Source organism: Gallinula chloropus, assembly GCF_964237585.1.
Source record: "Gallinula chloropus genome assembly, chromosome: 6".
NCBI lineage: Eukaryota > Metazoa > Chordata > Aves > Gruiformes > Rallidae > Gallinula > Gallinula chloropus.
The window spans coordinates 18,208,370-18,233,312 of NC_140091.1; the positions used below are offsets into that span (position 1 = coordinate 18,208,370).

General features: G+C 36.6%; 1 protein-coding gene across 1 annotated transcript; it reads left to right on the forward strand.

Annotated features, from left to right (window-relative positions):
• Positions 1 to 623: 623 nt before the first annotated feature.
• Positions 624 to 22,319, forward strand: CCDC18 (coiled-coil domain containing 18; the record flags this gene model as incomplete). Its single annotated transcript, XM_084265953.1, is given in 25 exon segments — positions 624 to 742; positions 908 to 1,061; positions 1,312 to 1,479; positions 2,443 to 2,552; positions 3,364 to 3,492; positions 4,527 to 4,623; positions 5,640 to 5,761; positions 7,264 to 7,573; positions 8,859 to 8,962; positions 9,065 to 9,225; positions 9,873 to 10,093; positions 10,878 to 10,988; positions 11,772 to 11,903; positions 12,650 to 12,784; positions 13,352 to 13,429; positions 14,277 to 14,393; positions 15,709 to 15,876; positions 16,320 to 16,462; positions 16,919 to 17,082; positions 17,552 to 17,765; positions 18,305 to 18,404; positions 19,487 to 19,603; positions 19,900 to 20,004; positions 20,010 to 20,042; positions 22,198 to 22,319. Coding segments are annotated over 25 exon segments (3,327 nt in total). The 3' UTR covers positions 22,213 to 22,319.
• Positions 22,320 to 24,943: the final 2,624 nt, after the last annotated feature.

Below are 24,943 nucleotides of genomic sequence, written 5' to 3' on the forward strand. Positions count from 1 at the left end.
CGGTGTGGTCGGAGGGGGCTTTGAGGTGTCGCTGTAATCGGTACGAGCCTCCTTGGAGCCGAGTGGTAGCCCGTTTCCGTTTATCCCTTTTCCCCGGGGCGAGCGGCTCGCTGGCGGGCTCGGGCCGGAGGCAGGTGAGCGTCACTCGTCGCCAGCTGTCGGCTCGCTTGGGCCCCGTCACGCTGGGTCTTCGGGCCGCGGCCCCTCCGCCGCCGGGTCCCCCACGGCAGCGGCGGCTGCTGTTGCTAAGCCGTGTTGCCGCTTGTTCCCGCGGCAAAGACGCGCCTCCCGGTGCTGTTCGCTCGCCCTCCCGGCACAGGGGGTTGGGGGGTAGAGCGGGCGCGAAGACAGAGAAGGGATCGCAGCCGGGCCCGGCGCTGCCCAGCTCCGGCCTGCGAAGCCGGGCGGCGGAGCCACTCCCGTACTGCTGGAGAACCGCCCGGCCGTTTCCCGTAGTAACGTCTCAGGCCCGATCTGCAGACTCTTGTTGTGGTAAGGGCTGCCTCCCCGCCCTCCCCAGCTTTGTAACTTGCGTCCTCTGCAAATAGTACTTGTGTACTGCTAACGGGTTTGTAATATTGGATGTTATTGTAGCCATGTCTGTAGTGCCACTGGAATACTGCATGTGGACTGGCTGTGGAAGTGCTGCTGATGAAGACCTGCTTGCAGGTTTGCAGTCGTTACGGAATCAGCTGACGAGAACTGAAAAAAACCTGCAAACTGTGGAAGAGCAGCTTTCGAGGTATGAGTGTGTGTGGGAAGGAGAACAGCCTGTCTCTTGCGGTGTAAATTGGCCTTGGTGTAATGGGTTAGTGCATGTAGCTCCTTTTGTGCTTTTCTTTTTGAACAGTGATTTAAGCATAATAGAGAGAAAATTGTGTAGCAACTTTACTCTCCTTTCTGGCAGTAGTATCAGTGAACACTATGGCCACTCCCTTGACGAGGCTGCAGACTTCACTCTGGAAGACCGTGTTCAGCCTAATTGCAACTATCAAGGCTTTTCCAACCGTAAGAAGAATATCAGTAAAATGACTTGCCAGGATTTTCAAAGAAAATCTGAGGTAAATATTGCACTTGGTTACTTATTTCTATTACGTTTCTGTTCTTTGCTATTTTTATGAACGTGGGATTGTTTTGCTTTTTAGGGCTTAGAGTAGATACAGTCTAGCATTGGGCAATTTTATCATGGAACACTCTTAAACTTGATATGATCTGAACCCACTTTTTTTGTGGAGTTTCCATTGATGTATGTATTGCTTATATATGCGTCTGTGAAAGTGTGAGTGTGTATAAAATGTTTTTTATGTTTAGTCTTACTCAGCATCCACAACTTCAGATAAAACTGTGGAAGGAAACGAACGTCTTAAGGAGAAGCTGGATGCCCTTCGTGAGCAAAATGCATCTTTGGCTTCTGAGAACCACTGCTTAAAGAACAGTGTCAAAATGATGGGCTTTGAATTGAGGCAGTCAAAAAGAAGAGTATGTATCTTTTGTGTATTCATACAAAACCCCCACCAACCAAACCCAAAAACCCCACCCCATTTCCTATGTCTCTTGAATCTATAACTTCAAGCAGAACATGCTGATTGTGCTGTTTTAAAATATCTACATTTAATACTTACACTTGAAAGTTTCCTATTCTGTTTCTTCATAATATTCAGTGCTAATCTTGGAACAGAATAGTTTGGAATCTATTTCTCCATGAGTGGAAAACCTATGTGAATTATTACTTCTGTATATTTGTGTTCTAGAGTTTAATCAAGTTAGTAAGTCACAGAATGAAGCATACATTGTGTAAGAAAATAATTTAATAATGTATTTGGCACTATGTACGGGTGTCTGAGCCACATTAAGATTAATGTGAATAATGATGGCACAGTACCCATTTGTGTAGGAAATGAGAAATGTTGACTTTTCAGGTTGGATTAATATTGCTATATTGAAAAAGTGAAGGTGAGTTAGATAGAAATATTGCATCTAATAAATCAGTAATGACGGTATATACTTGTATGCATAATATTTTTCAGGACAGCTCTATTCTTGTATTTGGTTTATACGTAATGTTAAAACAGAGCTATGCTTAATGCTTTTTGTTTGAGAAATCTTCTCCAAGACAGTGCAAGTAAGTAGATAAACAAAATGTTTGATTGTCTCGCATGGAAAGAACAAATAACAGACTATAAACTTTTGAGGAAAGGCAAGAGACAAGATCCACATATAAGGGAATCACTCTGCTAGACAGTATATCACACTGGAATGGTGCTAGGGAACTGGAGGATGACAAATGAGCAGGAAATGGGAGGTCTCTTTGTATAGACGAACATCTACAGTGAGGTTATGAGCACTGCAGTAAGTAGAGCACTTTAAGTAGATAGTTTTTACATCTCACCTGAAGGTATGCATGTAAGGGTTAATGAAACCCCAAATATGTTTGTATTTCAGATCTCTTGTCTTGAATCAACTTTAGGCACACATTTAGTCAGGATTCCAGAGTTAAAAGAACAGATTGTAAACCTTGAAGCAGAAGTTTCGTCTCAAGATAAAATTCTGAGGTAATAAATTGCATTTCTAAACCAATATTTTATTGTGTTCTGGCTAGTCCAGTTGCTGTTTTGGGGTGACATAATTACTGGTGCTGTGTGGGTCATGGAATCTGGGCCTTGAACTTTCATTTCAGAGCCATATACAAAAGTAGGGAAGAGTTTTATTTTGTACTGATACCTTCGTATGGGGAATGTAAATGGAGAAACAATAAAGGCTGGTAAAAGAAACCAGTTTATAAAGTATGCTAATCATGAATATGCCCTTATAACTGACTAAAGTGATTGACTGTTATGTGACTTGGTGTCTTCTGTAGATAAAGGCTTATGTATTTTCAAACGTGACATCATGTAGTCTGAAGGATTTTTTCTTCAGGAATATATTAAGGCAAACATCCAAATAAAGCTAATGTGAACAGAGGCTGTTATTTTCTTACAATCTAATCCTAGATAATAATGTAATATTCTCTTAATAAGCTGTCTTCACAAAGCAAGGTTAAATACCTGTAGGCTGTTTTCCTACATGTGCATCCTGACCAGTCACACCTGTTGCCAGAAAAATGATGATTTCTGTGTTCAGATCTAATGACACAAAGACAGCCATCTGAGTCCTTGGCAATCCTGACACCTCTTGGTGAGGTTGGGACACCATTCCAGGCTGCACACACATTCCTGGGGAATCTGAAGGCTATGACTGTTCCAAACCTAGCTTTGAGAGTTGCAGCATGGTTGACTAGCACTTCTCAAACACATGCAGAAAAGAGCAACAAAAATCTAGTTTCTTGAAAAAAAAAGAAGTGCTTATGCTGTTTTTATTTGCTAGAAATGCAGAAGATAAACTAGATCAAAGCCAGAAAACGGGAGTGGAAAGAGAAAACATGTTGCAGAGATATAAAAAGGACTATAAAAATCTGAAAATGGAATTAATTGAACAAAGGCAGCGAGGAAAGAGGTAGCTAAGTAATTTCAGTAAATTGAGTAATGGTGAATAAGTGTTTATTTCCATTGTATTAACAATTATTATATTTCTGTTTTAATCAGTACTTACAACCACTTACTTTTCTTTGGCTGAGCAAACTGAAGTGCTTTAGGCTAATGCTATTTTGTTTGTTGTTATGAAATCCCTTTATTCTTTTCTCTGGATACTTTTGCCTGCTTCAAGATGGGGCTCTCAGTCCTCAGGCTGAGAAACACAGATCTGAGGGCAGGCTGTACTTTGAGGCACTCACCCGTCTCTATGGTTCCCTTACTGGAGGAGAGACAAAAGTTAATTGAGCAGTGGTAATTCCTGTGTGCCTGTGTTGGGTGTCCTGAACAGACAGCATACGTGAGCTGTTCCGAGGCTGCTGTTCCAACTTCTTCCCTAGCAAGTAACGATAGGGGAAAGTAAGAAAGGGGCAGGGTTGTGGAGTAATAGAGTGAAATAGTAAGCAGTCTGCATTGCTGCTTTGAACGGTTGCTCAGCTGTCATCCCAGTCTCAGCTTCCTTTCCTATTGTTGATGTGATCTCTCCAGTATCCCCAAAATAGTTTATACTTTAATGAGTTTCTGTCAGTCTCATTATCTTGCGAGTTCCCTTGAGTACAAAAATCTTTTCTAGTTCCTCTTCAGCAGTCTGAATTTTAAGGACCACTGCTGTCTCTTTTTTCTTTATCATGTGCACTATCCCCATCCCTCAAACAGGCTTTTACTGGCAGGGAGAGGAGGATGATTTGCATCAAACACTTTTTCAAGGGGAATCAGGAGTATTTATTTTTACACTTTTAGTCTTACTGAAATTTTGTTTATGTTAATATGCAAAAATTATATTTTCAATTAATTTATACCATACCTTGTGAAACCTTTTTTATATAGTACTTGGAAAGTTAGGAGAAGAAAGGCAATTACCTTAAGCAGTTAATTTAGTAGTTGGTTTTAGTAACTGAAGGAGATAGTTACATAATGACTGAAATTTGTGATTTTTAAAATTGGTATGCCTCTTTGCAGAGCAGAAGAGCAAAGAAATGAAGCATTGTTGAATGCAGAGAAGCTGACCAGAGCTTTCAAAAAGTATAAAGAAGAAATAACTGAAAAATTAGAAAAGGTAAGTGGTTTTTCTTCACTTGCTTTTGCCATACTATTAGGATTTTGCTTCTTCTAATAAGCCATGCAGCAAACAGCAACAGTTTCACCAGTGGGTCAGTGGTTTCTGCTTGTTGGTGGCGAAGTCTGTGACAGGATAAGCAAGAGTTTGTGTGGATAACTTCAGTTATCCAGTTTTAAACTGTCATCACACAGTCTGAACAGTCTGCATTGTTGATATTTTGTAATTGTAATATTGCTGCTGTTTTTTCTGTCTTTTGCCAGTTGGAATTTTGCATTTAAAAAGTATGTGATCCTTTAAAAAGTACTCTCTTCCACTTAATGGACTAAAGCTAAAGGAGGGAAGGTTTAGATTAGATATTAGGGGGAAATTTTTTACAGAAAGAGTGGTGAGGTGCTGGAACAGGCTGCCCAGAGAGGTAGTGGATTCCCCGTCCCTGGAGGTGTTCAAGGCCAGGTTGGATGGGGCCCTGGGCAGCCTTGTGTAGATCCAGGCCTGGAGGTTGGTGTCCCTGCCTGTGGCAGGGGGGTTGGAGCTCTATGATCCTTGGGGTCCCTTCCAACCCAGACCATTCTATGATTCTATGATTCATCTGTATACCCTGCTTGATGAAATGTGAACTAGAGGAGAGCTAGAAATGAAAACTAAGTGATCTCCCAAAGTTCCAGTGGTCAAAATTGTTAACGCTTCCTGCTTTGTGGGAAGAGAAAATAAAGGCCTGAGGCAGCTCTTGCAGAGAATTTTTATTTGATTAGATGACTTTGTGGAAGGAGATTGCCAACTGTAAATGTGCCCTAAAATATTAAACCAAAGTGACAGTACGTTTTTTGAAATGACAGAGACAACTTCCTTGTCCCTCTCCTTTTCTTCTCAACTGTGAGCTGTAGAATTATATATGGGCATAAGAGAAAGAAAAGATGAAACGATGTAGGGTTTGTGATATTCTTTTTTAAAAGCTAGCTGGCCATGGAAGCTTAGATTTTTGTTGTACAGTAATGAAAAAAATTCTTTACAAGGTCAAAGCTGAAGAAGTTGTCGTAGGAAAACGCTTAATCAATTGTGAAAAAGAAAAAGAGAAGTTAAATGAGAAGTGTGTCAACTACAAAAAGGATCTAGACGTTCTAGAAGAGCAATTAAGGTAACAGAAAGACTTTGAAAAATTTCTGTACCGTTATTTGAGAACAAATTGCATGTTACAACTGTCACTGTGAACGTGCCCCTCAGTTTGCGTGGTTCAGACCGAATCAGGATCAGCATCAGTGAACATTTGGGATCAGGATCATCAATAATTAGAGACTGACTGTAATACTAAATAGGTAATAAACATTAGCAAACACAAATTTCTATGTTCTTGTCTATAACCAGTCCCTAGAAGTTCTAATTCCAAATGCCTCCACATGTTTGCAGTAATAAGTAACTTCCTACCCACCCTGGGAGCACAGGTTCCTTGCTTGCATTGCTGGTTCTGTGGGAGATGTGGGCTCTCTGGCTTGACGTATCCCTGTTCTGCTGCCTGCAGAGAGCCAGTGTCTGTGCCAACGAGAGGGCACCCTATGAGTTCACTGACACCGATAAGAGTGAATCGCCACTTGTTGCATATCCTATTGTCAGCCTTAGCTAGAATGAAGAATGCTCCTGGAATCTGATGGGTAAACTGCACTTGGGTCTGAACAGAGGTTGTGATACTGGCTGCAACCAGGTTTTGACTGCTACTCTGTTCCCACTGCTACAAATTTTTCTGTGTTTCTTTTCAAGCTGAACCCCCTTTTGTTTCAGAAGTCTTTGGAAATTTCCTCATTACTTTAATGAGGGAAAAAAACTATCTCTTTGGAAGACTACCAGCTGTTTGTCTTCAGCATTATTAAGTTTGGACAAGTGCCTTCTCAGACAATTTTTGGTATCCCATTCACATGGGCTGTCCACACCCAAAATTCCTGTATTAGCAGTTGCTCTTTAGGCCACTTTGGCAAAAGTAGGGAGTGTGTGAGCACCCATCAGTTCTCTGCTGATGGTGGGGGGGTCTTTTTCTGTAAACTGTCCTCTTTTCTCTGTTAACTTGTACTGGGTTTGGCGCTCATCAGGACTTTTGCTGACCTAATTCAGTTTGCTAAATCAGCAGCTACTTAAAGTGAATAATTTGTGGTGGTCTAAAAATGCAATTGGCTGTACAGTCAGGTGTGAGGGGAGCAAAGAAATAGGGCCCCTCCCTCTCTTGTTAGCAGCATACTGTTCAGCCAGCTCAGTCCTAGTATGTTATCTCCATCCATTGCCATTTTATGTATAATTATTTTATCCTGTTCTTGCATTTCCTTGACTTCAGCACAGTTAATGTCACTGTGATCTGTTTCCTAACAGTGACTCTCCTGATAGTGCTTAAAACTTTACTTAGCTACTGAAGAATGCAAAGCAGTTTATTCTGTCCTTTTGCTGGTAGCAGTTTGCATCTTGGACCTTAGGAACAGTGAAATCTTAGTAAAGCGGTGAAAACTTTTCTAACCTTAGTACTGAACTCATCTCAGATTTTGAGAACATATAAACTAGTAAAACTGTAGCTGTGCCATGTTCTAGTACTTTTAATAACAAAAAACCTAGTCTTCTCTATGTTGAGTGACACCTTTTAAATGGATATACTTTTTTTAGGCAACTAAAGGAAGAGAATCATAGCACAAAAGAAGAAATTAAGACTTTAGAGGCAAAGAACACTGAAATGGTATCAATGCTAACTCAATCCGATCAGAAGATCGTTGAACTTGAGAGTGAACTTAGTGAAAAAGAAATAGTACTTAAAGAGAAAAATGCTCTAATAAGTGAAAATGCAGAGCTGAGAGCACTTACTGCACAGCAGTGTAACCACTTGAAATTATGCCATCAAGAAATTGAGGATTCAAGGGAAGAGCTCAACATACTAGAAACCATTATTTCCCAGTTGTCATTAAGGACATCTGAAGAGGTACAGTAACTGATGCTTCCTTACAAATTGTATTGTGTGTCTTAATTCTAACTGACATTCCATGGAAATCCTGTGATGTTCTTGAGAAATAATCTGAGTTACTGTTTTCAAGATGCATGCTTTAAAAGTTTTCTTAATTTAAATATTCTACTTGTGTCTTTTTGTTCAAGATCAAGGAATAGGTGCTTTGGAATTCATAAACCAGCAAGCATGTAAAGTTACACTTTCCATTCTTCTGCTCTTTGTATTGATTCTTCAGATGTAGGTATATTCTCTAAAACATGATCGTGTCCTGTTTTGACGTTGAGGTGGTTCTCAGTAGAACAGTATGACATTTCCCATGTGGCAGACACACTGTCATGCAGCCAGTGACAATGTCTTTGCATTGCTGAAATTGAAATTAGAGCAGGAGAGATGTTTGTAGGAACCTTTTTTTCTTTTTTTGCTGGGAAACACAAGGTGCAACTTCTCTCACTGTGCAAATGAACTTTCTTTTTACCAGGACAAACCCTGGTTTATGAGCCTGAAGCCTGTACTGGTGAATTGTACTACTAAACTGAGTGATTAAAAGAACTCTGGGGGGTGGGGTTACTGGAGGAACTGTTTGGGAAGTCAGGAAGGGCTAGAGAGACACTTGAGGTCAGGAGTAAAGTTTGCATCAAATCTCTGTTTTTGAATTCTGAATTTGAGTAGCTGCAATGAAAACAAAATTCAAAATACGCTTTCTGTACAATTTTGGAATTGGCAAAGTGACCTCTGCTGAAGAGAACATATTAATTTTGCATTAAAAAATGATGATTTAGGCTGTTGTAACCATAGACATTTATTTGGAAGGCATTAAAAATTGTTTTAGGGCCCTTTTGGAAAAAGCTTTTACATCTTTCTGGAAAAAATGGGATTATTCTAGTAATTTAACGCTACCAAGTCTTTTTGAGGAAAAATGGTATTAATTTCAGTCAGTGAAATATAAAAGGAAACATGTATGAAGTTCAAAATGTGGATTTACTGGTAGAATCTTAATTTACTTAATTTTTCAGTCTCTGTACAAAGATATCTAAAGGAATGGTCTCAGTGTCAGAAGATCTTAATGCCTCTTAGTCTACCAATGTGAGACAAACCTGCAGTGTTCTGCAGTCACTTAGGATTTTAAAGATCAAGTTACCCAGGCTTTTAACATCCTGGCATGTTGCCTTAGAATGTACAGAGTATACCACACAAGTCAAATCCACTGTGAAGCAATAAAAAGTTGATTTTTGCAATGATTTTTATTTTCCATAACTTGCAGTTTAAATGGCACCACTTGAAACACCAGCTATCCAGTTCTTCAACAAAAGAAGCTCTCTCTGAATCTTGTTGTGAATCAAATAAGGCTTTAATTGCAGACCTAAGGTATAACTTTCTGAATTATGCCAAGAATTGGCAGATAATAAAAGGATGTTAGAACTAGCATATAGAAAGAATGTTAAATAATTGTCTCTTCCTTTATAATAGCATTAAACCGGCATTGAAAGAAGCAGAAATTCAGAAGCTTCATGCAAACTTAACTATCTGTACTGGAGCTGAGCATCTTTCTAATGATAATAAAGGACAAGAAAATAACAGGATATGTGGCCTGGAAACAGAGCCTGTCAAACTGATTAGAAGTCAAGGAGGTAAGCTTACAGAAATAGCTGTGCAGTTCTGTCTGATTAGTCCACAGAACAGGATTTTTTTGTTGAGGTTTAAATTGATTTTGTTATGTCTTTTAAATCTTATCTCTGCCAGCCAACAGATAGAGTCTGGTTGAACAGGAGCATTTTGCTACTTTGAAATTCTGGATATTGTTGTGTTCTCTAGACACAACGTTCTTGCTCTTGCTGATTTCCTTACTTGTCCAGCACTGTGTAAGATATGAGTTGTGTTGAAACGGAACATTTGGGTTTTTATTTTATGCAGGTTAGGCTCAGGTCTCCATGTTGTCTTTGATTTGTTTCTCTATGCCCTGCTGTTGTCAAATTTCTGCAGTTGCTTCTGTGATTGCTATTAGGACTGCTATGTGAAATGACTTCAGGGCACCTGTATAAAGATGCTGTCTATTATTTTCTTTCTTTGTTGGGTTAGTTGGGGTTTTTGGTTCTATGAAATATGGCTTTTGGTTACATTAGAGGGAAAAAATAAACAGTCTTGTTCCTGAATATTGTATGTGTAATATAGTGTCATTAAATTATATTTCTCCTCTCCTTAGTTTGTATGATTATTTGCTTGAGTGCTGGTTTGTATGTTCTTTTGTAAATTAATCTTAATTTTTTTCTACTTTGAGAGAAGAGAATGTATCAACAGTTGGAAATTATCAGCAAACAATTTGAAAAGGAGAGGCAGAGGTACCAGAAAGAGATAGAAGAGTTACGCACTAAACTGACAAAAGCAGATAATGAGAATTCTTCTTTGAAGACCAGCATGGCTCAGAGAGCCAGTCAGTTTCAAATCATACAAGAAGACCTACTGAAGAAGGCTTCAAAAACTAGTAGCTTAGAGAGAGAAGTAAGTTTTTTAGAAGTGCTGAAAAAATATTTTCTTTTATTTCAGTAATCAAAGATGGTTACAATAATAGTTACAGCAAAAACTGCACTTAGCATTTCAATTTTAAAATCTGTCTTATTTAAGAAAAATTGGGAAGAAACTTTTAAGCAAAGCAGAAAAACTTAAAGGTAGCAGCCTTAGTTTGTCAGAAATTTAATTGGAAAGCAGATATAGTTAGTTGCCTTTTCTGCTACTAACTGGCTGAATAAACTTATCTAAGAGACAGACGTTGAAGGAACAGTTGTGCTTATTAAATGTTAGTACAGTTCATTAAATGTTAGCACAGCTGCTGGAGATCAACATCATTACTGTAGAGTCACAAAATAAAGAAATTAAGCTTCACCTAGCTGTTCTCTGGTTGAGAAAGTTAAAATGCTAATGGTTGCATTCTGACACTAATGTGTTTATTGAATTGCAGCATAATGGGATTTGTAGTATTTCCTCAGGACAGAGTTATAAATACTACAACTCTGTAAACAGCTCATTCACTCAGGAGGTACTGACAATTACTATGAACTGGATAAATTTAAGGCAAATTATCTTAAATTCTTCTCTATAAGTAATAAAGTTTAAAAGATCATTTGAAAAAACAACAAGCAGAACAAAACCCAAACCACTAAATAAATAATTAGAAATACTGGGATATAGTAGTAGCCAAAATTAAATTGGTGGAAACTATATACAAATGCTTGAATAAGCCCCAAACAGTTGTCTTCATGCTGTTTTGTGCATTATTTAATTTCAGATAAAAAAGAAATCTTCTCAGCTTTCTGCCCTTGAGAAACAGTTGGAAGAAAAGGTTACTGCATACTCTGCTGTTGCAGCAAGAAATACCCATCTGGAACAAGAGCTCAGGGTAAAAGATTCTGATTGAGAAACTAGATTTACGTAAAAACACATAAATTGAAATAAAAACTTAAGTTGCAACAGTATTATTCTGTGTATTCAAAATGGATAGACTTCAGATTTGCTAAACAGTCTTTGTGGTTTTTGAAAACTGAACCTTGCTTTAAAAAAACACCCCTTTTTCCTGCTTTTGGACATGGGAAATTATTAGTGGACATTTGACTTTTTCATTATGATGATATATGCAATGAATATCTGGTCCTATGGAAATCAGCTGTAGCATTTGTTTCAGCGAAATACATGTAGACCTATGAATAATAAAAGTCTTCTAATGGCAGTAAGTGAAGAAAGTGATCTACAAATTGGAACATTGTGAATTCCAGTCTGGGTATTGTTATACAAACTTTTTTTGTATAGTTTAGTAGTCTAAGGTTGCTAGAAAAGGAAACTATTTATGTCGTCCCTTTCAGATGGAAAACCTGTGTTTTAAAGATTCTATCTATCCGTGTGAACACAGGATTTCTTTTTGTCTGTCAGAAGTTGCTTTGTTCCAGTTGCTGTGATCTGTGCCAGTAGTCAGATGAGGCAGACACCTCATCTCTGTGTAGTGGCTGCATTCAGTGGCATTTGCTCATGTGACAGGTTTCACATACTTTGAGATGAACCTACTGCATGCAACTTGAGTATTTTCTGTGTTCTTTTATGAAATCTAAGAACTTGATCAGCTAATTAAATAGTGGTTTATATTGCAGCTAAATATTTTAATTTCCTTTTTATTCTCACCATTTCCTAGGGAAAAAACAAACACATTAAGGAGTTGGAAGCAACTATTAGCCAAGAACATGAGGAAATAACTTCTGCTTTTGAAAAAACAAAGTTGGTTCACCTTGAGCAGCACAGAGAGATGGAAAAACAGATTGAACTAGTAAGACCTCCCTTGTGTGCTAAGTGTATGAGTGGTATACTTAGTAACTATGTAATTCTGAGACGTCCAATTAAAATTTTATATTAAAAAGTTATGTCTTCTCTCTGCATTTCCTGGTTTTAGTTAATTTTCCATCTAACACTACACAATCTCATGGTTTCCCTCTGAGATACTCATACCCTCTTTTCTGCTCAACTGAAGAGAAATAGGGATTTAGGCAAAACGCTGTTGTTGTTTGCTCCAAACACCTAGCAAAAGGAAAACAAGAAGTAAAGCCCTCTTGCCTCCAATGGTTAAGCTATGACAGCTTTTAACAATATTCTCGCGTTTGCTGTACCTCTGCCAGCTTGAGTCTTATGAGCATCTGTGCTCAGGGAGAACTGTCAGTAGGTTTTTCAGTCCTTAGAGAAGAATTCTATTGCTTCATGTGATTAGAAATAGAACTGTGGCTATTTCTAGCTGTTCAAGATGCTTGTCTTTCGCTAAAGAATGTACGGATGTCTTACTGTCTTGGCTGATGACTGAAGATTGTACTCTGCCTACCCTCATTTGCTTTAATTCTGCTGCTTTAAAATTCAGGGTTTCTTGGTATTTTTAAGACAGTGCAATACTGCTGAGAGCAGGAATGTATTTTCTTTTAATTCTTGAAGTGGTGGGTGAATGGAACTGAATGACACAGATGCATAAATTTTCTGAAAACATTATATTATTATTAAAATAATAAACCATGAACTACTTATGGACAGCTTCAGACACAGCTGGAGAATAAATGTCAACAATTCATGGAACAAGAGAAAATAATATCTATTTTGCAACAAGATGTTATACATAAACAGCATCGCATTGAATCGTTGGATGGGCTGCTGATAGAAAGCAGAGAGGTGAGGTTGGCTCTTGAATTTTGTTAAATGCAAATCAAGCAAGTGATTAATAATGAAAGCAGATGTATAAACACATGGGAAAATTGCAGAAAATGAAAGATACTTATGTTTTTTGGCTTCTTAATTTTTAAGTAACTGACTGAATCTAGTATAATCCTCAGCTGCTACTACTATGTATTGTACAAACTTTAATGACCATTATTTTCTATTCATCGTTCTGTTTATGCCTCTGTTTTGCACCTTGGGCTTCTTGCTCTAATCAGAGGAATGAGATCTGGATAAAGAAAAATTGCATCATTCTGCATTAGGTGGCAAACCAAGAATGTTCTATTATGGCAACGCTTTATTCCCTTTAGTAATTCCTGCTGCTGCAACATATGAAGGCACAGCTATCAGGAACCAAATTCACTTCAGAGTAGGATATACACAAATATAGTATACAGGGTATTGTGTTTTAAATACACTGATTGGATTACTTTTTCTTGATTCTTAGTGTGACTTTTATTTGTTAAATTACTGTTATTATATTTATATTTTGCTATCTTGAATAAAAATGTGTACAAATAGGAAATGGAAGATCAAAACGTCAAGAAAGATCGCGGACTGAGGATGCTGAGAAGTCAGTTAGCAGAAGAAACAAACAAAGTTAGTAAGCTCTTAGTAACTTTCAAATAATAGTTTTAAAGTTTGCAGTAATGGTGTTATAGAAATCTGTCATAGAAGAATTATATTAAAGCTACTTGATAGAAATTTCTCACATCAATATTTCAGAAGTTATAAACTTGAAGTCTTTCATTTTTTGCTTTTGTTTTAACTAAGCATGGTGAAACCTGCAGTTAGAGATTATGCAATGCATAATTGCTTTATAAAATTGCTATGGTTACAAATAGGGCAGATCTTTTTGCTTGCTGTTCCTTTAAAGTAAATTGCTGTTTAACGAAGATCATGTTATGTATCTTTTTGCTCTAGGTGTAGTATATTTTTGAACTACAATATATGATAATATATTATTGGTTGTGTTTTTAGCCACCTACAACTCTTCCTAGTGTTTGCCTGGTAATTGCTTTCCATGCAGCACTTGCAGCAATAATTTAATAAAATAATTGTATTAAGATCTGACTGTTAGTTTTGAAAAAGATATTTCACAACTCACATGTGTTCATCATTCTGAACTTACTACACAAAGCATATGTTTGCTCTTAAATTCTAGCTACTGACAAACACTGGAATATCTTGTCTTAACTGATAGTCTCATCTGATTTAAACATAGTCTGAAATATTGTAATTTAATGTCACAAATAATTTTAGTTTCTGAATTTGATTTCAGTTTTAAAGTGTATCATAATCTTCCATGCATGTATTAATACTCCTTAGATAAAATGCAGCTTTTGGACATTTTACACAAAGATGTCTTTTTAACATTTTTTTGACTGGTTAATAAAAACCATATCATGCAATTTTAAGTAATCTGTTACATTCAACATTCAACTAGGTGAGACAACTTGAGTCAGCAGTAGACTTATGTAAGGAAGAAGTTGCACTGTATTTGAGTCAATCACAAGAGAATAAGCAGATATTTGAAAATCAGCTCAAGAAAACATCTGAAGAGGTACCAGCTTGTTTTAACAATTCCTATGTATTGCGGAGAACACTTGGTATGAATGATTTGATCCAGATGCTTGTCTGTGAAATGAGAGACAAAACGTTTACAGCAGGAGCTGTGAATAGGAACTAAGCTGGGAAAGGACTCTACACTTTTGTTGAGAGTAAGGGGGAAAATCATACCTAAGAAACACTGGTGAAGCTTAGGGAAAAGAAGTATCAATAAAAATGAATTGTTGAAAGAAATAACAGAATCAGAACTAAATGAAAGAAAGCATTAACTTGGGAAAAAATGGAGAGCTCTATTGCAATATAAACTTAGGTCTACATAATGATATATTTCAGTTATCTTATTGGGGAAGAAGTCCTGGGCATAAGAAAAGTTTTACTTCAAGCCCTTGAGTTTTATCATGCTTTCCACTACCACATGGAAGCAATAAAGAATTAAGTTTAAATGTTAATAGTATAAATTTTTGTTTGTGGGGATGCCCAACAACATGAAGTAATTATCATAGTAGGTTGTTTATGTCTGTGCCTCTCTACCTGCCAAGAGACAGGCTTTGGTCACCTGGAGATTAGTGTACCCCAGACAGGAGGAACTGGATCGAAATCTGTGGCGTGTGTTATGTGTAAGCTTGTGATATTTATTGCTGCTTTCTAAGCCTTAAAATCTGTTGTGATGAGACTGGATGCTGTGTGAAACCCAATGGGCAGCAGGTGAGATGTTGTAACTATGACCAGTGTTTTCATAAGTGACTTGAGTCACTTCTACCACTTTGGGGTGAGCCCTTAGTGGGTTTTGGTTTTTTTTTTTCTTTATTCTCCAGAAAATTCTTGGTGTTTATCATTGAGAATTCAGACCATTCCTCATGTGACAAGTCAGGCATTCAGAATTCCTGGTTCTTACTGCAATGACTATTGTTGTAGAGGGAGGAAGAAATAAACGGGAGAACCCAGAACAAAATCTCAAGGGGAAAACAAGACTTTCTGAGAAATGAAGTGGCAGAAAGAGAAGCAGTTGAGCAATTTAGATATGAAAAATCTTTATGTATATTTTTAAAATACTGACCAGTTTAGGTGTATTTTGAAAGCAAGAAGTCAAAACCTGGGGCTGATACGTTACTACTTCCCTCACTTTATAAAACGAAACTGTTGAATTGAGACATGTTATGTACTATTGAAACTGTAATCCAACTAAATTCAGAGCCAGGCATTTTACTGAATCATAGGTGTGATTCTGTCCTCATTAAGAATCAAGAAAATAGCTGATGCAAGTACAAATAAAAATGTTTTATTGTAATGGACAATAAATGTATTTTCAGATTCATTATTTGCAGAAAGAAATAAAACTAAAGGATCAGAATATTCAGAACACAACTGAACAAAATATTCTCCTACAACAAACTTTGCATCATCAGCAGCAAATGTTACAGCAAGAAACTATTAGAAATGGGGAGCTGGAAGATAATCAAATTAAACTTGAAAAACAGGTACAGTGTGGTGAGAAGAGTCTACATAAAGGCAGATAATTAAATGATTTTATAGATGTTTTTGTAATACCCTTATAATTGGAATGTTTGATAAGTGAGTTGCTGTTATTTTAGATATATCTAAAAGAAAGAGTTTACTCAGATTTTTTTGTCTTAAATCAGGTTCTGCATGCTATCAGAAATACTAGCTACCTTTACAGTAGATAAGTAGCTGGAACATCAAAACCAAGACTAAAATTAAGGAGAGGTGTATTAAAAATCAGAAAGGTGAATCTTGTTATATTTACTAGAAACTACCTATCTTTCAAATGCGATTGCAAACTTCTAGTCCTAAATTATATATAGTTTTAGAATATAAAGAAATGTGTTGTGTTAAAACTTCCTATGTGAGTTGCAAGACAAGGAAATTGAAAAGTGCCAACACGTTTTAAACACTATTTTAGGTGTCCAGTTTGGAACAAGAGCTTCAGAAGCAGAAAGCATATGCAGAAGATGAATTGAGAATGATGGAGGAGAAGCTTCACCTAGCTGCTCAGGAAGCAGATTTAGAGAGACAGAAGGTGGATGAACTTAATATTACACTCAGGTAGGTTTAGAATAACTGAGTGGTACATTCTGCAGCTAGAGATATCAATAAGGAAGATTGCTGTCTGTAATGGTATTCAGCTATATAGTCATACAGTTCAGGCTCTGTATGAACATAGACTGAAAATCAGAATGGAAGTTTCTAACAAGCAGAGGCATGATTTTCTGGAACAGTCTTCAGTGGAATTAATGCATGTCCTGGCAAATTTTTAGTCTTAAGATGGCACATCATAATGCAGTTCAATTCATAAATATAGCCAGTTGTTTGTGATTCTAGGAGAGCTTGGTAGTCTTAAAGAATATGGTTTGTGAGAAAAGTCTACTTAACGTGACTCCTTTTATTCCTTTTTTCTTCACAAATGCTTGTCATCTTAGAGTATGTAAGGACAGAAGGACGTACCTGTGTTACTTTTGTTATTACAAGGTTCATTTTGTTCTGGTTGCTTCTACTATTTAGAAAAATTAAATTGGAGATGGATCAGTGTAAGAATGAACATTTTATTATGGAAAAAGAAGTAGTACACTTAAAACGAGATGGTGAAAACAAAGCAATGCAGATAAATCAGTTGGATGTTACTTTGGAAGAAGCACGAGCAGAGCTCAATAAGAAGGCAAATGAGGGTAATTTGGCTACTTGGTTTCTCAGGCTTCCTTTCACTGTGCTAGCTCTTTGAATGTATTAGATTAGACATTTTTCTTTTTTTCTCCTGTTTTATAATCGGTCAAAATATGGGTTTTTAAAATTTGTTGGTAATTCCATCCTGCCTCCTCTGTCTAATTTTGCCTTTTTTTTAAACCAGAGGCTTACTAACAATTCTGTTTGCATTTTTCACAATATTACATATTCAGTTACTATGTTGTCTCTGTACTTTCTCCTCAGACAAATGTTTTTAGCCACATTCTCATATTTCAAGTCAATTGTAGATTATAAGGTGAATAAAACCATCAAAGACTTAAGTGCTGCGAAAAGGTTACTGGTTTTCTAATTTTCCTAAAAATAGTGATATTGAAAACTGATTTTGATCACAAATAATAGTAGGCAGCAGTGTTACTGATGATTTTTTGTGTTGTGTTTTTGTGTGTAAAATAGTGAATGATTTAGAAGATAAGCTGCTTCAAAGTGAGACTTGCCACGGAGAAGCCTTACAGAAAATAGTAGAACTAGAATCTGCATTACAGAATGCCCATGGAGAATTAAAAACCACCCTAACACAGCTTCAGGAATTGCAAGATGCATTGCAGAATGCTCAGTCCTCTCTGGAGGAGAAGCACATTGTTATCGTGGATCTAACCAATGAGCTCAGGTAAGCTAATATCTTTTGAATCATGAAAAATCAGGTGTGTTAGCTTCTCCTTAGGAATAGCAAATATTTTGGATAATCCTTTTTTATATTCTCAGCAGCTGTCTAAATAAAAAACCTTATATTTTTTAGGCAGTGGCGCTGAATTCTTTTCTGGGAATTTTGATTTAAAATCTGCTAAAATTATTTTCTCAGTCCCAAAGCTGTGAAATAATTGGAAGGGGAATTACTGTCCTTTATACTGAAATTGTCCATTTTCTTTTCTGACCATAAGTTAATGACACTTCCTTCTGTATTATTCTTTTTTAAAAGAATACGTCCTGATAACCAATTAAATATCTTCAATAACAAAGTTATTGGGAAATCTCCATCTTAGTTAACAGAATTATTCCATTTGGGCTTTTTTCTTTGCAACCAATGAGTTGATTCACACTTTACAGTAATTTGGCTTTAAGTAGGTAGTTCTCTTGATTTTTCAAGCTGGATACTTCAAGCTAAGTAACTCAATGTGCTTTGAACAATTAAACATATGAGAATTTCAGGTATTGCAAGGGAGAAATAGAAGACAAAACCCAAGAACTTCTTGACATGGACCAAGCACTGAAGGAAAGGAATTGGGAACTGAAACAAAGAGCAGCTCAGGTCAGATAATTTTAAGAATGTTACTGACAATTCTTCCTGTTATGTAGTAGATCACTTACAAAAAGGCTGCTAGGTTTAATTGCCTTCACATATCGTTCCAAACTGTACTGTTAATATAGCCATGGTGCCAACCTCAAAACCAGCTGTGCATTTCTGAAGCTTTATGGTACTGGGAAAATCAGATTGTGCTCCCCTAAGGGACCACAGACTATTCTTTTAACAGAAGCCTTGTGAAAACCTATCTCATAATTCTTTCGTAGTGATAAAGTTACAGAACGACTGTTGTCATCTTGATGTCTGATACTACAAAAGAAAATTCTGCACTGAAGTGTGCTTCAGGAAATAATTCATTCCTTTCCTTCGTTCTCTGACCCATATTTAATTAGCTGTAAAGCAACCTCTAAATATGAAACCCTTTCATGCGAATAAATTTCTTTAGCCAATGTAAAATATTTTCCAGTCATTTGGTGTGGCTTCAGGTTTTGTTACCCATCATGGAAAATATATTCTTGTGTCACTTGTAGCTCGTCTTGTAATAGCCACTTCCTGCAGGAGTTGCTGCCTTCGTATCCAAGAATATCTGAGGCTCAAAGAAAAGAAGGGATCTGGATTAAAAAAAAAAATCAGTTCAAGGAGCCAACGTTGTCAGGACACCAGACCTCTCAATATATTCTTGCTGCAGTATCTTGTGGGCTGCACTGGGAATTCATCAAAATGATGGGATTTTTAAATGTTTTTTTTCCTTTGGCAAAATTTGGCACTTTCTAACAATATGGATTAGTATAATAAGCTATTCATTACATTCTGTTTAACATGGCACTAGTTTTGCATTCTGTGTGTCGAAGGACCCAAACATATTCAGTTACAGTCTTTTCCATATTTTCCCCCCTTCTTGTGTTTGGCCCCTATTTTTTTAATTGAGATAGTAGGGTGCATTTATATTGACTACTTGAGAGAATATTCTTTAGGCTATAAAAGATTGGTTTCATTCCTTTTGCTGTCATATTGGTAGTATTGCTACGTAAAACCTGCATAATACTTCTGACTAAAATATTTCCTTTTCTACCTTTTTTTACCTCTAGATAACACAGTTGGATATGACAGTTCGTGAACACAGGGGAGAAATGGAACAACAAATAATTCGATTAGAGGGTAATTTACAGAAGTCAGAGTTAGAAATTAAGGAATGCAATAAACAGGTAATTCTTGCTGAAATTAAACCCAGTTTCCCTAATAAAGGGCTGCTAATTCTATGAGAAAGTCTGGCCTTGGGACATAGTATATATAATTTTTTAATTAGATATGATGTAAGTCCCAAAGTGCTCTTTTAATAAAGGACAATGTTGACAAAATTAAAACTAAAAAATGGACAAACAAATCCAAAGTCAGAGGTAATACTGGGGGTATTTTAAAATTTAGTTTGGTTGTTTTAGTTTTTTAATTACTCTGATTTTAATAAAGTGTCTGTTCCGACTTAATTGCACTTTCTGTTTAGATTGAGAGCTTAGAGAAGAAACTCCAGCATTCTAAAGATGAGCTTCGTGAAAAAGAGTTTGAGTTGCTTCAAAGAGATCAAGAAATAAATCGGCTGAAGAAAAGATTGGAAGAAAGCAACAGAGCCTAGAAGCTGTTGAAAAGGTAAAATGTTCCTTGGATACCAAACAAATTATGAAGTTTTAATGCCATTACCATAAATACTAAAAGGAACAATATGGGGTCTCTTTAGAATAAATGTAATTACTTCTCCCCAAGTAATTGTATTTATATCCTGAATCTTAATCCTCTGAAGTGAAAGCAGTTTAATGATTTAATTACAACCGTAATGGCATACTCTTAATTGTCTGCTTTGAGGAGAAATTTGAATATTGGTAATCTTTAATAAGCCATTCTGGCTATGGTCACGGTCTTCTTTGAAATGAAGCAATAACCTTTATGATGAGAGCTTCTTGTGACTTGGGTATCTGGGGAAAGTAATTCATCAGACTAGCACTAAAATCTAGCATGCTTATAGGAATGAGAGGAGGGAATTTTTTGGCACAGTCAATGGGAGCATACAGGTACACTAGAAAAGATAGCTAATTTTACTTCATGAATGATACAAATCTTTGGTTTTGATTACAAGTTCAAATGCAATCTGAGATAAACAGGCTTTCTGCAGAGTGAGTTCATTCAGAGATGCTCACCAGCTAGATCTAAAGACCAAAACTGAAATGGCTCCTGCCTGCATTTTGATTATGCTGCATTCATGTGTTATTTCTTCCTTAGGGTAAGATAAGGGAAAAGTCTCCTTTCTGTGTAGTTACCAAAGGCATTTCATCTGCATTCTAGATCATGGGGTGTTAGCTGTGTTGTAGTTGAATATGAAGACATTCATGGCAAATTAAAAACAATGGCAGCTCTTCCATCCTCATTTCTGTTCAAGGTTATTTACGTCAGTCAAGAACAGGACAGTGCCTGCTGCTACCTTTCATATGTATCCTTAACATACTTCGAACTTTTCCTAAGGCTTTGGGGATGATTCTGAAGGAAAGAGTTTCCTAGATACCCCTGTGCAATTGCTCATTAGATCCTTCCTTTCCAGACAAATTGCCTTGTTATTTTTTCTAAGGAAACCAGGTAGGGGGAGGCCAAGGATGATATAAGAAAGACATTGAAAATAGACCTACTCAGTCATATAAAAGTTGTGTTAAAAATGGTAAATTAAGTAAAAAAAATAGTGCTTACGAAGACTGGGTTTTTTTTAAAGGGTAATTTTTACAATGTTTTTGTAAAAGTATGGATAGCATAAAATAATTAGAAGTTATTGTAGTAATCTTTCATTCATTAGCTGTAAGCTGATTATGTGCTACTTAGAGATGTCTGTGTACTCTATTTATAGCATTGCTCCATAAAGAATAAGCATCTAACTGTACATGAATAGATATGACATAATCACTTCATAAATAACAAGGGCCAGAGTATAATGTGATGTTATGAAACATTAGTGGCTGATATGGCCTCTGTTGTGTCACAGTACTGGCTAATGTAAATATAGCATGTACTAGAGAGACAATTTTGTTGATCACCTTGTGCTCCTGTTAATTTATTTCCTATAAATGAACTGCCAAATAATTAGGTCCATCATGAAAGCCTTTTTGGTTTGGGGTTTGGGGTTTTTTTTGTGGGGGAGAGGGGGAGTGGTGGTATGGCTAAGCCTCTAGAAATCTTACAAACCAACCAACAAAAAACCCCTTGTAGAAAATCCAGAGTACTACAGTAATATTGATACAATTTTTCCACATTTTATATTGATAGAAATCATAGGCTGTTTTCTTCCTAAAACTTCATACCTTGACACTATTGATAGGGATTTACAAATGCTTCCTGAATTGTTAGAAGCTTAATTTTTTTGGAATTTAAATGCAGTAATGCAGTTCTATGTGAAACTTAAGCCTTACAAAGAGGAGTTATTTCAAAAGACAGTGCTCATTTAAACTCTACAATTTTTTAGAGGGATTTGTGTATGAAGATTTCTACTTCAAAATATTCTGCATAATATTTCCTAAAGATCTGTTAGAACTTAATGTGGTGGAAATTTGGTATTTATGCTCATTTTCAATTACAAGAACAGTGGACAAAAATGCATTAACTTCTGTCTAGAGATTAAATTTGAGAAAGAAGTCATGGACTTCTGCAGCTAGTTGTATTGAATTTGTAAGATAAATCTTAGTAACGAAAAGTAACCTCTTGGTACAAATGGATTTTGATACATTAAATTTAAAGGAAGGTTCTGATCACAGATAATTCGTTTCAGGGGCAAGAACTGTGAAGGAAGGAATGTTGCCCGTTGGACAAACAGCAACCCAAGAATGCTATTGCTAGTATCAAAATCATGCAACGAGGAAACTTAAACATTGTATTCGTAATGAATGTGGTTATTTATACTGATTGCAAATTACCTTTTTATTTTTCCAACTGTTTTTGAGATGATTATCTTACTGTACTAATCTTTATTTTGGAGAAATAAATTTTATTTTTTAAAATATCTTGAGTTGCAGGAATGTTTCAGCTTTTTTTTTTCCAAGTGTTTTAAGCTGTGGACTTGTTTCACAACTAACTTGTAATTAAAAGCACTGTGATATTATCCTATTAACAAATTTGTATGGGAATATTTTCTCTTGGTGTACACATATGATGTTGCAGATACTAACTTACTAAAATTCACCTGCTTGTAAGGTGGTTTAGGACCCTGATTTGATCATAGACACTGGCAATACCTGTTTGCTTTACTCTAAGCAGTATCTTCCAAATGCAGAGTGTTGTGGGACAGGGGCCGTAAAGCTTGAAAAGTTTCTAACGCTTTTAACTTTACATTAGTGTCAGAAACTGCAACCGTAGTTATAAGGCCCAGATCTGAGACGATTAATGCAAACACAATTTATGTGCAATAGCCATGCCAGTCAAACTGCAGAAAATAAGTTGGTAGTTATTTGAAATAATGCAAAGGAAGAGAAATGAATTTTGGGGGCACAGGAAGTTCCGCACCAACACGCGGAAGAACTTTTACACCATGAGGGTGACAGAGCCCTGGGACAGGCTGCCCAGGGGGTGTGGAGTCTCCTTCTCTGGAGATATTCAAGACCCGTCTGGATGCTGACCTGTGCAACCTGTCCTAGGGAGCTGCTTTGGCAGAAGGGGTTGGACCTGATGATCTCCCGAGGTCCCTTCTAACCCCTACGATTCCTGTGATTCTGTGAAGGTATTGCAAGTCAAGTGTTCTGTATATTCAAAGTGTATTTTGGCCAACAAATCTATTCATATTTCAGCAGCTCTGCAGGTGTTGCAAACATGTTCCACAGATTCAACTGTTCTACTTTAAGAGGTTATACAAAACCAGGCACATTCTGCTGCTGTTGACAATATCGAGAGTTTCTCATCTAAAGTATTTATGCAGTTTCTGGTTATTTATTTTACTATTACAAAAAATGCATTATAGCAACAAATACTATTTACTTATGGAAACAAATATGTCTTTTAAATCTGGCTGTTTGTTTCCTCTACATAATAGTAACTTAAAAATATTTGAATTTAATGTAAGAATTGAAAGAATTAAACTACCTAATTTTTTTTCCTCTGAGACAGAACAATTTGTCTTCAGCATAGAAATCTAGGCATTGAATTCCAGGAAGATGTAAAGCAATGAAACATTTAAATCCTTCAAACAAGGATTTAAAGTGGAAAATATAACCAATCTATAATTACAGTTGTATCACAACACTAGGGGAATTCCACTTAGTGTTGCATAAAGCCTTGCTTGCTCCACCTACATGCACTAAATATAAATGTGCATGAGCAGCAAAAGCTGTTTGCCTAATATCTGAATCAGCTGAAAAGTATTTGCACTAAAATTCTGTATCTGGATACTAACTTCTCTGGTAAATCTGTGGATCAGAGCTGGTAAATAGGTAGAATTGTAATTTCCTTTTCTCATTAACTTTAGATGCTGTCTTGCTATTTTGTCGCTTGCCTGGGAAGTTAGTGATTCCACTTGTTATACCATTCAAGTGAAATATAGTTGTTTTGGAGAGGAGGGACATTTTTTTTTCCCTAATATCATAATTTCAGTTAAATGTTTCAGTAGAGACCTCCTTTTCTGGAGTTTGCTACATCTACGCAAATCCTGGAAGGCTAAGGCTGTCTCTCAACTGCATTGCATGAACCTGGGGTTACTGAATCTTGGAAAACGTTTTTCTGTGTGTAATTGCAATTACCTGAATGCTGTGCAGAAGGCTAAATGATTATTAAGGTGATTCTCTTTCTGCCTCTTTCAGGCTATGAATTTCACAAGAGACTGATTTTACTTCTGAATGTAGTATGCCTACAGTTACTGTATGTTACATGTGAGCGGCACCAAATTGCTAGTCCAAATGTCCCTCTGCTGAATTCAGAGTTTCTAGGCAGAGTTGGTTTTCTCCAGAACTAAAACTGAATCTGACATCATGCTAGTTGTGGTTTTTATTTTTTTTCTTCAACTTGTCAATTGGAGAATAGAAAATGTTCAAAAAGATTTCAACCTTGGCGAAGCTAAGTGAAGCTCATCTGTTCAATGTCTTCCTGGCTGTTTTCTGCTGCCAGGTACTTGCTTACTTTCTCTATTCTAGTTTAGGAACAGGGCCAAAAAATAATGTGAGGAATCTGTCTAAAACAACTTGCCTCTTTCCAAATCCACATCACATTTTTCAGTTTACTTTTTCTGTGGAGTCAGTCAGGACTTGTATAATACTAAGGCATAAAAGAAGTTTGTCATTGTTTTGCAAAAGAATGAGCAGAGTGCTGCAAGTGTAGGAAGTCTGAGCACCTTTAGCAGAGCGATCCCGTTTTGGGTGTAAAACATTGAACAGTAATGGAGGACTTGACACTTCAAAAGTGGTTGTAACTGGCAAGGCTTTTTCTGCCAGTAGTATGCAATCTGGTTATTACACTATTAAAAAAAAATCCATGTATCTTACAGGTGTCTTGTTTTAAAGATTAATCAAATTTTGTATTAAATATAGTCCATG